The sequence below is a fragment of the Lagopus leucura genome, unplaced genomic scaffold (assembly GCF_019238085.1).
Source record: "Lagopus leucura isolate 7727_CA_CO unplaced genomic scaffold, USGS_WTPT01 Super-Scaffold_100157, whole genome shotgun sequence".
In the NCBI taxonomy this organism is placed as follows: domain Eukaryota; kingdom Metazoa; phylum Chordata; class Aves; order Galliformes; family Phasianidae; genus Lagopus; species Lagopus leucura.
Genome location: NW_024962334.1, coordinates 1,960,788 through 1,974,953, shown reverse-complemented (window position 1 = coordinate 1,974,953; position 14,166 = coordinate 1,960,788). Strand labels below are relative to the sequence as shown.

At 39.7% G+C, this 14,166-nt stretch overlaps 1 protein-coding gene across 5 annotated transcripts in view; it reads left to right on the top strand.

The window, feature by feature from the left end:
• SUGCT (succinyl-CoA:glutarate-CoA transferase) overlaps positions 1-14,166 on the top strand; it is a 328,810-nt gene that overhangs the window by 114,897 nt on the left and 199,747 nt on the right. For all 5 annotated transcript variants that reach the window (XM_042888304.1, XM_042888303.1, XM_042888305.1 and 2 more), the window contains exons 10-11: positions 5,267-5,338; positions 9,972-10,069. In XM_042888304.1, coding sequence (XP_042744238.1) covers positions 5,267-5,338; positions 9,972-10,069 — 170 coding nt within the window. The remainder of the gene's footprint in view (positions 1-5,266; positions 5,339-9,971; positions 10,070-14,166) is intronic.

Below are 14,166 nucleotides of genomic sequence, written 5' to 3'. Positions count from 1 at the left end.
GTGCATATTTCTTCCCAGGCATTCTCTTTTTCCCCATGTGGCTAACAAGTTCAACAAGATGCTGATGCTAGTCTAGAGGTGCGCAGAGGCACTAAAACAAGTCTGCAGATAGACTTACTTGTATGAGCAAGAATGCCAAGCACATGCATCGTGAGACAACCCTAGTGGGCCTTCATTTATCTCCACTTATTTTAAGACATTCTTTAACCTGAGATCGTGTCAGCCTTCCCAGTTGTGCATCCTGACACATATCTGATGGCCACAAGATCAGACATCATTATACTCAATTGTTTGTAATCACTAGGCAGTCTGCATAGCTCATGACATTTGCAATAACATTTGAATATCTTTTTACACCTCTGTGCCTTGTATTTTCATTTCTTTTTCAAAAATGGTCTTTCTTCCCTCGCTCAAACTCGGAATTCACTATTTGTCTATCTCTGACATTCACAGTGATCTTTAGGGATATTGCTAAAAAGATTTAAAAAATGAAAGTGGTTCTCAGCTCTCCCTCTCTTCCTCTTCCTTCAGCTCTCAGGCTGTAGGCCCCAACTTCCAGCAGTGCCATGTTTTGATCACCATGAGACACTGTTGAATGCCATCGCCATGTCCTGCTGATGTCATAAGTCACCTCACAGGCTTTGTTCTGAGTAAATAGGGGGACCCTGTGTCCACAACTCCAGTCACTGAATGACAAATGCCATTGGTGACTTAACTTTGAGCTTCAGAGCTGCTTGCTTCTTCTTTTGAGGAGGCATGATGGATTGCCTGCCTACCAAGATGAGGCAGTTGATGGGAAACTCCACACCGTTCAGCTGATGGAGGTGGGCCTGCCTGAGGGTGATGAAAAGCCCATGGAAGTGGATGCAGAGGTGGAGGAAGAGCTGATGGAAGTAGATCAACCTCCATCAGGGCAGAACCATCACTGACCCATTGCTCTCAGGCAGTGAAGGAGGAGACCCAGAACCCAACACTACCATTGGAGTAGCGATGTGGGGTCCTTTTCACCCCCCCAAAATGGGCACCTCAGTGTTGGCACTGAACCTTCTGTTCCATAAATTCCTTGTTAGCCGAGGGAACCTCAACTTCAGGACCACTCTGCAGGCTCACGTGGGACATTCATTTCCTGGGAATTCTTCTTTTGGCAGTCAAAGCTCCCATGAGCCCATCCTTGTTGTCCTCTCTCCCTCCCTCACTATAAGACCTCTCATCTCTTCTTCACCAAGAGGAAGAAGGGAGGGCAGGGACTGGCATTCAGTGGGCTGCTGTGCCAGGGTGACAGGAGGATTCCAGCAGAGGGACCTGAGTTGCCTGGGGCTGCGAGGAGCTGTCAAAGTGACAAAGGTGGCTGTTCTCATAGAGAAGCAGAAGACTTTGGTTCTCATAGGAAAAAGGCTGGTGTTCAGCATGAGGGACTTCTTGTTCATTTGGACAATAAATGATTGGAAAAAAAAAAAAAAGAAAAACAGAATGAACAATACTAAAAAAAGCCTGAACCCACAAAAATAATCAAAATAATAAATGTTCCTCTGTTTTTTTGGAACTCTGTGGATTCCTGTGTTCCATCCTCATCTCCCCAGAACAGGAAAGACATTGCCATGTGGGTTGAGGGCCCATTCCAGGGCCTGGAGGAGCCGGGGAGGGGGCAGGGCACCTGGCATCCCAGGGCAGGCTGAAGGAGCTGCCTTTGGTCAGCATTAAGGACAGAAAGCAGAGGGGGGTCTGAGTGCTACCTACAGCTGCTGCTGGGAGCAGGGGGGAAAATGAAGCCTGGCTTTTCTCACAAGTGCTCCGTGGTGGTAGGAGGAGAAGCACCAAGCCCACACTGCAGCATGGACAACTCTGGAACTGGTGCCCAGTGGGGTTGGAGAGCACCATCACCCCTAGGGAATCCAGACTTGTCTGAGCTTGGCTGAATAAAAGTCCTCTGCAATGAAGAAAGGCTGTGAGATTTTAGCCTGCAGAAAACTGTTGGGATACTTTATTGCGGCCTTTTGATATATCTAGGAGTTTACAAGACGGAGAAGGACTTTTACTAGTGGCCTGTAGTGATGGGACAAGGGTTTAAAGCAAAAAAGGGTAAATTTGCATAGATAAATGTAAAGTAGAAATCCATCCCTATGAGGGTGGTGAAACAGTGGAACTGGCTGCCTAGGGGAGCTGTGGACGCCCAGTCTGTGTAAGTGCTCAAGATTGGGTTGGATGGGGCTTTGGAGCAACCTCATCCAGTAAAAGGTGTCTCTGCCCATGGTGGGGCATAGATGGTTTTAGAAGGTCTCTTCCAACACAAAGCATTCAATGACTCTAGGATTCTATAATTCTATTGGCATAGAGCCATGCTGAGACTGGCTTGTTTGGCCTCAGGTTACCTAAACTGGTCTTTGCTCACTCTGACAATAAACTGGTGAAGTTTTTCTTGCATCCTTATTGTGTAGTCTATATAGCATTTTTGGAGAATACTTGTAAACCACTTAGAACATTTCTGAACTTGGATAGAGTCTATATTCCACATGTCTAAGGAGTTTTGGCACATGAAGTATCTTAGATATACAGGGTGGGATGTTCAGATTGCCGAATCTTAATGAAGTCCTTCGTCATCCATTAGTTGATGACAGGTGTTGATGCATTCACACACAGGGTCTTGACTTCTGTCTTTCAACACCTATGTGTTACTATGGTGTTCTGTATGTATATTGTTCAAAGCAAATTTTCAGGTGCTCTTTTCCAAGCCTATCAAATCATGCTGAAACCTCCTCTGCTGTGCACACAATCTTCCCATCTTTGTCACAAAGTCAGTGTGAACTAATTCTTCAGTCTAGTTTTTGGTTCCTGTCTTCTCCAAGGGTATTTTCTATTGCTCGGGATATATAGTACACAGGAGTCACAGTTTAAACTGTGATCACACTCTATATAATCTTCTCAGAAGACTTCATTCTTTACAAGAAGCGGAAGGGTAAAAAGACTTTTGCCTTGCATGCGTAGGGCCTTGTATTGCACTAATATGAAGTGATTGGATGTGATAGACAGTAGTTTATCAAAACAAAATCTCATTAACGTCTGTTTGCACTTTGCTTTTACTCTCTTTTGTATAATATTATGGAGCTTTCTGTGACCAGACAGTAACCTGTGGTAACCTGTAGTGTGCGTACATTTGTGGGTCATGAATAAAACCATTGTTATCATCCTAAAATGTTGGCATCAATATTGTGCTAATAACATTAGGATATTTCTGCTTTATCAGCAGCAGTGACTGACAAATTATCAGTCGTTGTGTAATGGGAAGCTTAAAATAGCAGCTGAAGACATTTGAGTTAAGCTTCGTGGAAAAAGACACTGCTGCGTTTATTGTGATATCATTTTTGTTGTGTTAGGTTGACATGATTGTTGATTTGGCTTTTTAGACATACAGTGCAATTAAGAATAATCATTTTTCCCACACATTCCACAAAGCCACTGAAGCCCAAATGCTAATAGCCAGGCCCTGAAATTTCAAGTGACTTCCGCTGCTCCCCAGGCAGCCCACGGTGCAGACGCATGTCTCCTGGTGGCATGCAGCTATTGTGTGATCACAGCCTTCTGGCATAGATGTGAGTCTCAAAAGAAGCTGCTGATAAATAGTAAGCTGTTTCAGATTTGCCCATGTCACCAGTAAGAGTAGATTTTGGAGTGTGAAGAAATGGGATCTGTATGTAAGCGCATGTGGGTTTTGCAGTCTGTAACAGACATTCAGACTGGAAGTATAAAGAACGTGTAAAAGAATTTGTGTTTAGTGGAAGTGGTAGGTGGTCGTACCAATAAAAGCTATATTGTGTTACATATGCACACAGATGTGTGTGTTTACACCATAATTGGTGTGAAATGTATGCAGTCGCTTTTAGACTTCAGAGCATCAGCGAAAGCAGATCAGATTGGGGTACGGGGGGTCAGGAAATAGATCTTTTATACATAAAAGAGAAGGTAGTAAGGCTGTAGTGGCAGCTTTGGTTCATAACTATTGCTACTAAAAAGCATGCATTCTGAAAAAATCAAATGAATGTTTCTCACATATTGTTAGAGCAGGTTGTGTCATGACTGTTAGAAATCTGCATGTATATTAGCTAAAAAATGTTTATGCAATTATGTACAACTTTCTTTCTTGTATTCTTTTCCCCAACTTTTTCTCTGCTCACTGCTTTTCTAAGTGTGAGTATACAGTACCTATGTATTATGCATGCTTCTAGACTTTTACTGTCCTGTGGTCAAGTCAGTGACTGTTTTTTTTTGCATGCTTGGCTCTCAACGCTTGCTGAATCTCATCTTTATTTGCTATGAATCTTAGATCCAAGTGCTTAATTAAATCTCTGAAAAATACATTCATAAACATAATCAGTGACTGATATTATTTTTCAGGAAATGAAATGTAGAGGAAGTAAACAAATGCTAACCTAAATGCCATGTGCAGTTTCTTTCATTTCAATGGACATAATTTGCCACACAGAATTTGAAAACTTTGACTGAGTCAAGTGGTTAGAGACTACTGGCGTGGATGCAGTTGTCTCTGTTCAAAAGCTTGCAAATTGGACTGACATATTCCTGTTTGTGAAGTAGAATAAGCCGCACTGATGGGAGATGCTTATTATTGTTTCTACACTAGAGCACTTACCTATGTGGTTTTTTTTAGCCAAAATGTATAGTAAGAGTTCCAGCTTTGGATCAGGCAGTGTTAGCTGATGAGAAAATTGATCTGAGCGAATGGAAGATGTGTTTTGCTCTCTGTGAGACATTAATGTGAGTCACCATTAGTGCATGAGCTGTGCTGTCCTCTTCCACTGAAGAGCAAAAGAGGTTTTCCCAACTGCTTTTGATAACTGCAGCAGGAAGAAAGGAGAGGAGTGGAAGAAAGGAGAATCCATTTGCATTATCCATTGTTGGAAGATGCGCAGTGGGAAAACGCTCGGCTAATGCCAGTTACAGATTTTCTTGGTCCCAGTGAAAATCTTCAGTGGAGGTGATTTAAACATAAAGCATAAAGATGCAGTAATGAAGTTATTGTTAAATATATATATATATGTATATATGTGCATAAATCCTCAGTGCTAGAGAAGAATTTCTGTTTTCCCCAGGAGCTCAATCTTGGAAACACTGACAGGGAGCCACTTTTGTAGAAGTAGAGTCTGGATGGAAATGTTAATTTAAGGAAGGCATTTGAGCATTATTTACAAACTATCACCTAAAAGTTATATTTCATATTTTTGTCACAGCTGATCACCTCCCTTTGTTCTTCTAGGCTTTTAAGACCAAGGATGGTTACATCGTGTTGGCAGCTGGAAATGATCAGCAATTTGTCACTGTGTGCCAGGTAACGATATGTGAGGTTGCCAGTACAAAAATGTGTAATAACTTCAGTGCTATATAGGGAAGTAATTATTGACTGCTTCTTCATTACCCTCTTTTTTATAAAATAAATAAATTCAAACTCTCTGCTTCTAGCTGGTTGTTTATGGGACTGATGAAGTCCTGTGCTTTGCTTGTGTATTCAGAACACCTCAATTCCAAACTTAGTGGGTGCCAAGCCCCTTTTGAAGTCTGTGTCACTGCACTGCTAGTTTGCTAAAACATGAACCAGCCAGTAACCTTCCAGTTATGGAATGGTGAATGTCATGGAGATCGCACTGGTGCCTTTTTTAGGAGAAAATGTGACACTGTTTTCCATAATACAGTGGTAGACACAGTTACTAACACAGCCAGGTTAGTGGTCAAATATTCGTGTGCCACCTTAATAAGTAGCCAACCCTGTTGTCCTTTTGTGCGCTGCTATGTACTGGTCTGTGCTCACAGAGAATCTAGTGGACTTCTAGTGGAAAGAAACATTACAGACTGTGGGTTCAGTTGGCACTGCTACAGATATGATGTTGAAGAACAAAGCTTCAACAGAACTGCCACTTTTAAAGATCTGGTATCCTACTTCTTTGGCATTGAATAAACATGATTGTCTGGCAGTTCTTGAAAACTTTTAAATTAGTTCTGGATTTCTCACATATTCTTTTCCTGTGGCTTTAATGCCTGGAATTGTTTTTCCCTGAGCTGTGAATACATATTAGAAGAGAAGGAATGACTGTAGGGAACAAAATTGTTCGTAAAAAAAGAATAGTAATGTTCCAAACAAAAGACCCCACTGACATGTAGGCTAGTAGAAGAGAAGTATTGCATGTAGTATTAGACAGCATTTTTTAAAATGAGAGTTCTGCCTTTTTCCTGTCATTGTGTAGTTTCTCTTGGAACTTGGATGTTTGGCTTAAACTAATCGCGTTGAATGAGCTGTCAGCCTCAGGAAATTGAGCATTATTTTCTTCCATTTGTCCACTTCAGCCATTTCATATTTCTGTGGATGCTAATGACTAATAACTGGAACATATAGTAAGAAGCTAGTGAAGTTGTGATGTTCTGGAGCTATCTTCTCTCTTGGTGTGCTTTGGGCAACATGTGCATGCACAGCTATCTGGAGGGATCTGCTTTCTTTTGCTTGGATTACCTTTCTCAATAAGTATCAAAGTAACCTCTTCAAAGGTTGCTCAAAGGGTTTTCTTCATATGCATGGCAAACCACTATAGCATGACCACTGTATTAACATGAATAAAGACTAATGACTGAACAAGCATCTAAATGCCACAACGCTGTTTTATCAAGAACTGATTGTCCCCTAAAATAAGTATGTCCAGAAAGCTCTAGAACATTACTTTGAATGTCTTCTCAAGTGCTTTATCACCTGAACTTACACACCCAGTGTTAGTTATCATGCCATCCTGTACAGCTGAAAGTCTGTCTTGGTCATTTCCAACACTATGGTGTGAGTTAGAATGCTTCAGGAATTCAGGCCATGCTTTCATGTCACTTTAGGTTGCAGCTGAGAGAGTTATGGTGGGGCTGGCTGCTATGTACTCTCTCCTTAAGGAGGTGTACTGGTGCACCAGTAGATGAGGCTATGATTTGTATTACTGCAGAATCTGAAGAGCTTGAAGTTAAGTGGGCTCTATTCAGCAGGCTGCTGATTCTAGTATTTCTGGAATTGAAAGGAGGAAATATAGCACATGGAAAAATTACAGTTATTTGCATTTCAAAGAGAATAAGCTATTGGAAAATTTAGTTCAGGTTGTAGGTAGTGGTCAGTTTTGTCTATAAACCAGCTGTCTTACCTGAGTTTAAAAAGAACATTCCTTTTTTTTTTCCCCTTACTGAGTTCTTGTACGTATGGATTTTAGACTGTTAAATTGCACAGAAATTGAAGAATGTGGAGGTCAGTGGAATGCTGTGAAAACTGTTAGAGGTATGTTCTGTGTTAAGGCAAAGGTGATTTGGAGCTTAAAACACAGTGGAGGGAGAGCCAATAAAGGAAGAAGACTTTATAACAGGAAGGCCCTCAACACCCTAATGAACCTTTAGTAAATACAGAGGCCACTAATTCAAACATTGGGATTGCTTTTAGAAAACTTTTTTGGGATGAGTTGGTGCTGAAAATACAGAATTTATGGGAGCCGTTGCCCTGAAGGCACATACTCAAGAGATATAACAGCTGTCTCAAGCTGTAAACAATTGCAAACATTCTGCTTCAACCGTATCTTTTCTGACAGGCAGTTAGCAAGTACGAAAAAAAAAACCCCAAAACTGGAATAATTTCAGAATCAGTGCAAACTAACTGTAGGTTGTTTGGGGACTTGGGGATGATTGCTGAAAAACTTTGTAATGCTGCTGGTTGAAGCGCATTTCAAAGCAAGCAACTGTTACTAAAGCACATCCTGGCATGTGGCTGCTTCAGTCTAAATAGGAATACTGAGCAAGAGTCTTCAGAAGACTGTGCTTTTGTGTACAGCAATGAAGAGTGCAGTTTTGGGGGGAAAAATGCAGGGTGTAAACTCTGAATGTACATCCTACATAAATCTTCACTGCAGAGGCCAACTATTCTGCAAGTGAGGTTGCAGGAGAAAGGAAGAACAGTTTTCATTGTAAGTGGTCAGAGTGAAATGAGGACGATAACTTTGGTGGCACAGTACAGATGAATGGCACATTAACAAATAGCTTAGCAGTATGCATTTGTTGGACACCAAATTGAGAACATAACAGTCACACTGCTTTATAAGAGATGGATATTAAGTTGACACTGAAGTCAGTAACATTAATTAAAACAGGATAATGAGCAACTCAATGTGTTAGTTTTTCATGTAGCATCAAATGAAGCTATAATTTTCTGACAGATTTCTCAGTTGCTTATGGTCTTGTAAATAAGTATTCACTGACATTTTCTGAATTTTTTTACATTGTTTTTCTACAGCAGTTATTTTCAATACCAAAATAATTGTATCAACAAGAGGGAATAATTTAAAGGGGGAACCAATAATATTGTTAAAGAAGAAGAAAAAAAGTTTCTAAAAAATTTTCTAGAAGAGGAAAAAGTTTTTTAAAGCTAGATTGTGTTATGCCATGGTTTTCATAAGCTGTATGGAAATAAATAAAAAAGGCAATATAAGCAAATTAAATGTTGATGGAAAATTGATGCTTTACGTTATCTTGCAAATAAAAATGTGCAGAAAAGATATGCAGTATGGTCCTGGTTCTAACATAGCTTTGTTGATACCTCTGTTTCCAGTCTCAATTTTGTCACTCTGGGTGACAAACAGGCTGAGGATGGCTATCGGTATTGAATGTCTCTGAATGTCTTTTGAAAAATATTGACCTCATCATCAGCTATTCACTTGATACTGAAGCCATATCTATATTCTTTCCAGTGAAGTGAGGAGTCATTAAATGGTAGTGACCTTGGTCTGAACCCATCTTGAAGGAATTAGTATAAATATGAGTGAGGTTCAAGGGAGGCTGACAACAATCTGTGTATCACTAGCATGTGGCTGTGCACAGATGTATGAATTCAAGGAGTGCCTAGGCAAGTTAATAAAAGGAAAATCCATTGAGGACCACTAAATACATGACAGTCTCTTTCTTTATAAGCTTCTTTTCTGCCTTCCTCTGTAGCTGATGTTACTACGTTATGTTTTATTCAATTGTAGAAGTGAAACTTATTTTATTTATTTATGTTCTATATGAATACATTATTGCATGTGTAAATAAATTACATACTAGGTATTGGTAGTCCATACAGCTAATCTGTCTCATAAATGCCCTTACACAGAATCACAGAATTGCAGGGGTTCGAAGGAACCTCTGGAGATCGTTGTGTCCAACCCTCCTGCTAAAGCAGTTTCCTTAGAGCAGGTGGCAGAGGAAAGTGTCCAGGCAGGTTTTGATTATCTCCAGAGAAGGAGATTCCACAACCTCTCTGAGCAACTTGTTCCAGTGCTCTGTCACCCTCAAAAAGAAAAATTCAAACACTTATTCTTGACTTATTTAATTCCATTTATAATGCAATTCACATTGCCTTTTCTTGACAGTTAAATTTTTGGTGTACCAGGTAAGAGTTAAAAATAGAAGATGTGTTTTTCCTTTCTTGGAGTTTATACCACCAATTTTCTTTGTCGATTCTTTCTGAAAAAATTGTAAAGACAAACTATGACATTTTTTCTTTTTGACAGAACTTAGTGAAATGAAAAGAAAAAACATTCTTAAACATGGCTTTTCTTGGTCTAGCATAGGAAGCACAGTCCTATTTATTTTCCTGTGAGTTGTAACTCATTGTAGGATAATCCTACAGATCTCCCCAGCAGAACAGTAATAACTTACAAATGTTTCCATGTTCTGCAGTATGATCACAAGAGTCTCTCCAAGGTAATAGTGACTAAGATTTGTTCAGTTCTTTGCTTTTTCTGTACTTGTTGTGTAACACTGAACAGGAGTCATTGTTTTTTCTTAATTTCCTAATCTAGATGAAATAGTAATGAGAAGTAGTGCTTTTTGGAAAGATATCTTAGTTCTTAAAGAATGTGCTCAGCTTTATAAATGTTTCCTACCAACCATATTTCTTTCTCTCTTCTATTTTCTCTTAGATCCTGAATCTGCCTGAAGTCATTAAGGATTCCAAATACAAAACTAATGAGCTGAGAGTCCAGAACAGAAAAGAACTTATTGACATACTGTCAACTCGGTGAGTTCATTGGAAGAGAAGAAATGGTATTTACTCTGTTAACGCAAACAGCCAAGTACAAGGAGCCCTCATCGTATGAAATTTTTACTCTAATCTTTGGAAATACTTTTACGTTTGGGAAGTATTGAGAACACTTTTCAGATGTTAAGTATACTGTCTTTTGCACACCAATTATCACGTGGGCTGCTAAGAGGCCAAGCCATAGTTCTGAGTTTCTAGAAATCATTTAACTTATTTTTAACCATGAGTTCATTAACTTAAATTTTAGTGAAACAATCAGTGTGTTTTGCCTTTATGCCAGTGTCACTGCTGGGAATGAAATGCTTGGAGCATATGTTGCTTTGGCTGTCACTGGGGTTTTAAAGTTTTCACAGTGAGTTGCTGTATCCAAGGGATTTTCACTTGATGCTACTCTCTGTAATGGTTCTGTATTGTGGTTCTCTGAGCCTCAAATTCTCCCTGGGCAAATCCTTTTGAAATAAGAAAGACATGTACTTGCTGTTCTCCGTGAGAATCATCCTAATAATCGCTTTAGTTAAAGATGGTATGGAACAAAACTCGGGAATCTTTTAATTGAGACTTAAAATAGTGTAGCTATCATCCTCATACTGGCTGAGAAGACCTTTGTTCCAGGTGACTTTGCGTTTTTCAAATGACTGTGGTACAACTGAGCTGATTGTGGTAACTGAAATGGCTGTGGTAACAAATGAACTTTTAGAACTTCTCCTTTATGTGCCTTCCAAATGCACTGTGGTAGCACAGCGTAAACCAATCTTCATTTTTAAGCACTTTGAAGGGGATAGATATCTTTTGAAGTACTTTTTACCCCTTGCGTTATTTGCGCTTAATTCTAGTTTCAAAGCTGATTCATGCAAACTCATTAGTTGAAGTTCGTTTCGTTTAATACTCCGGTATGTCCGACTCAGAGATGTTTTGCCATCCACAGATAAATGTGGTTAATTCTGAATGCTGTTATTTATTTATTTATTTTAAAATAGACAATACCTTCGTAAGAAACTAAACTTCAAGGCACATTTCTTCTTTGGCTGAATTGCCAGATTTCTCTCTTCTTTTTTTCTTTTTTTCTTTTTTCTCTTGAGCTGTTAGTTCATCAGATTACCTCATTGCTGTGTCATTTACTGCAGTGTATCTTCTTTTTGGTCGGAGTTTATCTTGTTCTATTAGCAACACCTAGGCTGAATTTCTGTGTAATTCATGTGCAAGTACAGCTGTGAATGTGTACAAGCTTTTGGAAGTAGGTGCTTCCAATACTATTGCATTATGTCACGATACTGTGAATTCATCTGGGTTTCATTTTTGAAACACTGACTTTAGCAAACATCTTTGACATTCACTGAGGTTGAATGTGTTTCCGTACACGTTTCTTGGTAACTTTGCTTTTATTCACTTACGCACAGTTGTTTGTAAAATTATATGTAGTTCATTTTGAATTTTACTTGGAGTATTGAATGAACAGTTTGTCAGTGCTGAAAAATGTCAGCCCTTGAGAGATAAAGGGAAATGACAAAACAGTAATGGCATAATTTCACTGAAAAATATCTTAATTAAGTCATCGATTGCTTGATTGTATTGTGGCTTCCAAAACATTGAAAATATAAACCTAAGGTGCCTTAGTTAGAAAGAAACACCTGCAGGCCCTCCCTCACTATATCTAAATTACTCTCCAACTTATGTTGAATTTATGGCAACCATACCTGGAACAGCTTAAAAGAGTTGTGATTGTCATAACAGCGTATTCTACTACAATCACTTCAGTGGAAATGAACCCTTGTGTGATGGAAGCTGAAAAGGAACAGGAAAGTCTTTTGAGGATTTAGGTCATTTATCCACGTCTCATTTTGATGCTGTGCCAGGCAGGTTGCCTCCAACCTGAGGCAAAGCAGCTTTTTTCAGTGATGTTGCAATGGAAAAAATGAGCCACTTTGTTTGATCTGTCAGGCTGAGCACTAAAAAGCATGTAAAAATTTGCATGTATGTATGAGAATCTGGTGATTTGCATGGCAGATACCTGGTTGCTTGGCTATCTTGTTGCTGTTGCAGTGTGCATATGCTTACTTACTTTCCAAGCTGTTGAGCTGAGATCCCACCAGAGCCTAGACTAGGCTTCTACTGACTGTAATAACCTGTCTCCAGAGTTATGAGTTGTGTATTTATCTCCTTTTTTTCTTCATTCTCAAAATAGTCTAACTGCAATTCATGTCTACCTCCCGAGTGCTTAGTAAGTAAGCAGGAACAAGGATTCTTAACATCCTTCTCTTACAGAAAAGGACTTCCAGGCTTTATTTAGGAGATGTTCAGACCTGCTCAAAAGGTCAGGAAGTCCCAGAAGTCCTGAGTGTTTAATTCACTGCATGTGTAGAGTTGAAATTTTTAAAAACATCTGAAGTCTGAATACCAAGGAGACAGTTGATGCCTTTCTTTTTCTAGGGTAAATGTTAAGCAATTGAGATTTTTTAGCCACAGTCTGATTCTGGAAGTGTGTACAAAGGAAACATTGGTACAATTGGTCAACGTTAAGGAATGCTGTTTTTTAAAAGAAAGCTGTATCTTGGGAATTCTTGACTCAAATGACCTATAATTTAGGTTCTACTCACCACCTGCAGTAACCATGCCAGATTTTAAGGCAGTTAGATAAGCGTGGGGATTATATAGCACTTAGAAAAAAATGACCTTTAAGCAGCAGAGTTTTCAGAAAGGTTTGGAATGATCTATTCATCATGGTCAGATGTCCTGAGCTTAGTGAGAATTCGAGGTGGGGATGAATATTGTTTAAGACATAAATGTAGCCTGAAACAACACTTTGAGAGGTGTGAATTGCTCCATTCATTTCAGAAGGAATTTTCTCATCCCTTCTGTCCCCCGAGAGATCTGAAGAGGGAGGCACATCTGTCCTCAGCTCTTCACCCCAGTCTCTTGCATGATGCCTGCTACCAGAATCTCAGCTCCCTCCACAGAGGACACATGAAAGATAAGAAGGGGAGAGCAGGTTGGGGAGATAAATTTGTACGGCCATAAAGGCAGTCAGACCTCAATAAAAGGGATCAGCAAGTTGACCTCTCTGGAATGATAAGCGTATTCTGAAAGACCCGGCTCTCACACTGAGTAAGAAGAGGGAATTACAGAAACCAGCCCTAGAAATCTTGAGAGGGGCAGTGTTTTCATTTCCCATCTTATGTGGGGAAGTGAGTACAGTGCTGCAAAAACCAACGGGTTGTAGGATATTGACAAGGAAGTACCCCATGGGGCATTTTGTACTTGCTTTGCTACTGTTATTTCTGCTGTTATCCCTTTCCCATCTATGCTCCCCTTTCCTGCTGGGCTCTTTTTTTCCTGTCCTTATCTTCTTTCTCCACTTCCTACTGCTCCCCTCATTTAGTTCTTTCTCCATCCACTGCCCTTGTGTGATTTGCACAACCACATTTGCTTTAAAATATAATTAAAAAAAAAAAAAAAAAAAAGTGTTTCAGTGCCTTGTGCATCTTCCTCTTTATTTAGATGATGTTTTCCCTAAATGGCAACAAAGTAGAAGTCTGTCATAAGCAAATCGCCTCTGAATGTGTCTCTTTCTTGGATATGCACCAAGAGTCAAATTTAAATGACCCTACCTGGGTGGAGGTTAGATTCAATGGCTACTGCAGAGTCCCCTGGGACTCCCTGCTCATGTGAGAACTGACAGACTACAGAGTGTTTCGGTTTTTATGTTTCCAGTGGAAACCTCTGGTTTGTGAGTTAGATGCACACCCATCCATGAGAACCAAATTTTAATTATGGCTTCCATCCCCCCACCACTTTTCCTCTGCTTTCACCTTTGTTTCCTCTGGAAATGAACAGTACCAGACAAAACATGGCTTATTTTGTGTATATAAATAGAAACATAGATACACATGCTGTGACATACATATGTAGTGTACGTATGTGATTTGAGACACAGCTGTGCGAAAGATGGTGTAATGCCAGTTTTAAGAAGCTGTGTTAGTGAAGGGAGCTCAATCTGTTGACCTCCTTCAAATTACTCTGGAATTTGAACATTAATCCTACTCTGCACCACAGTAACGTAGATACATTTTAAGACAGTA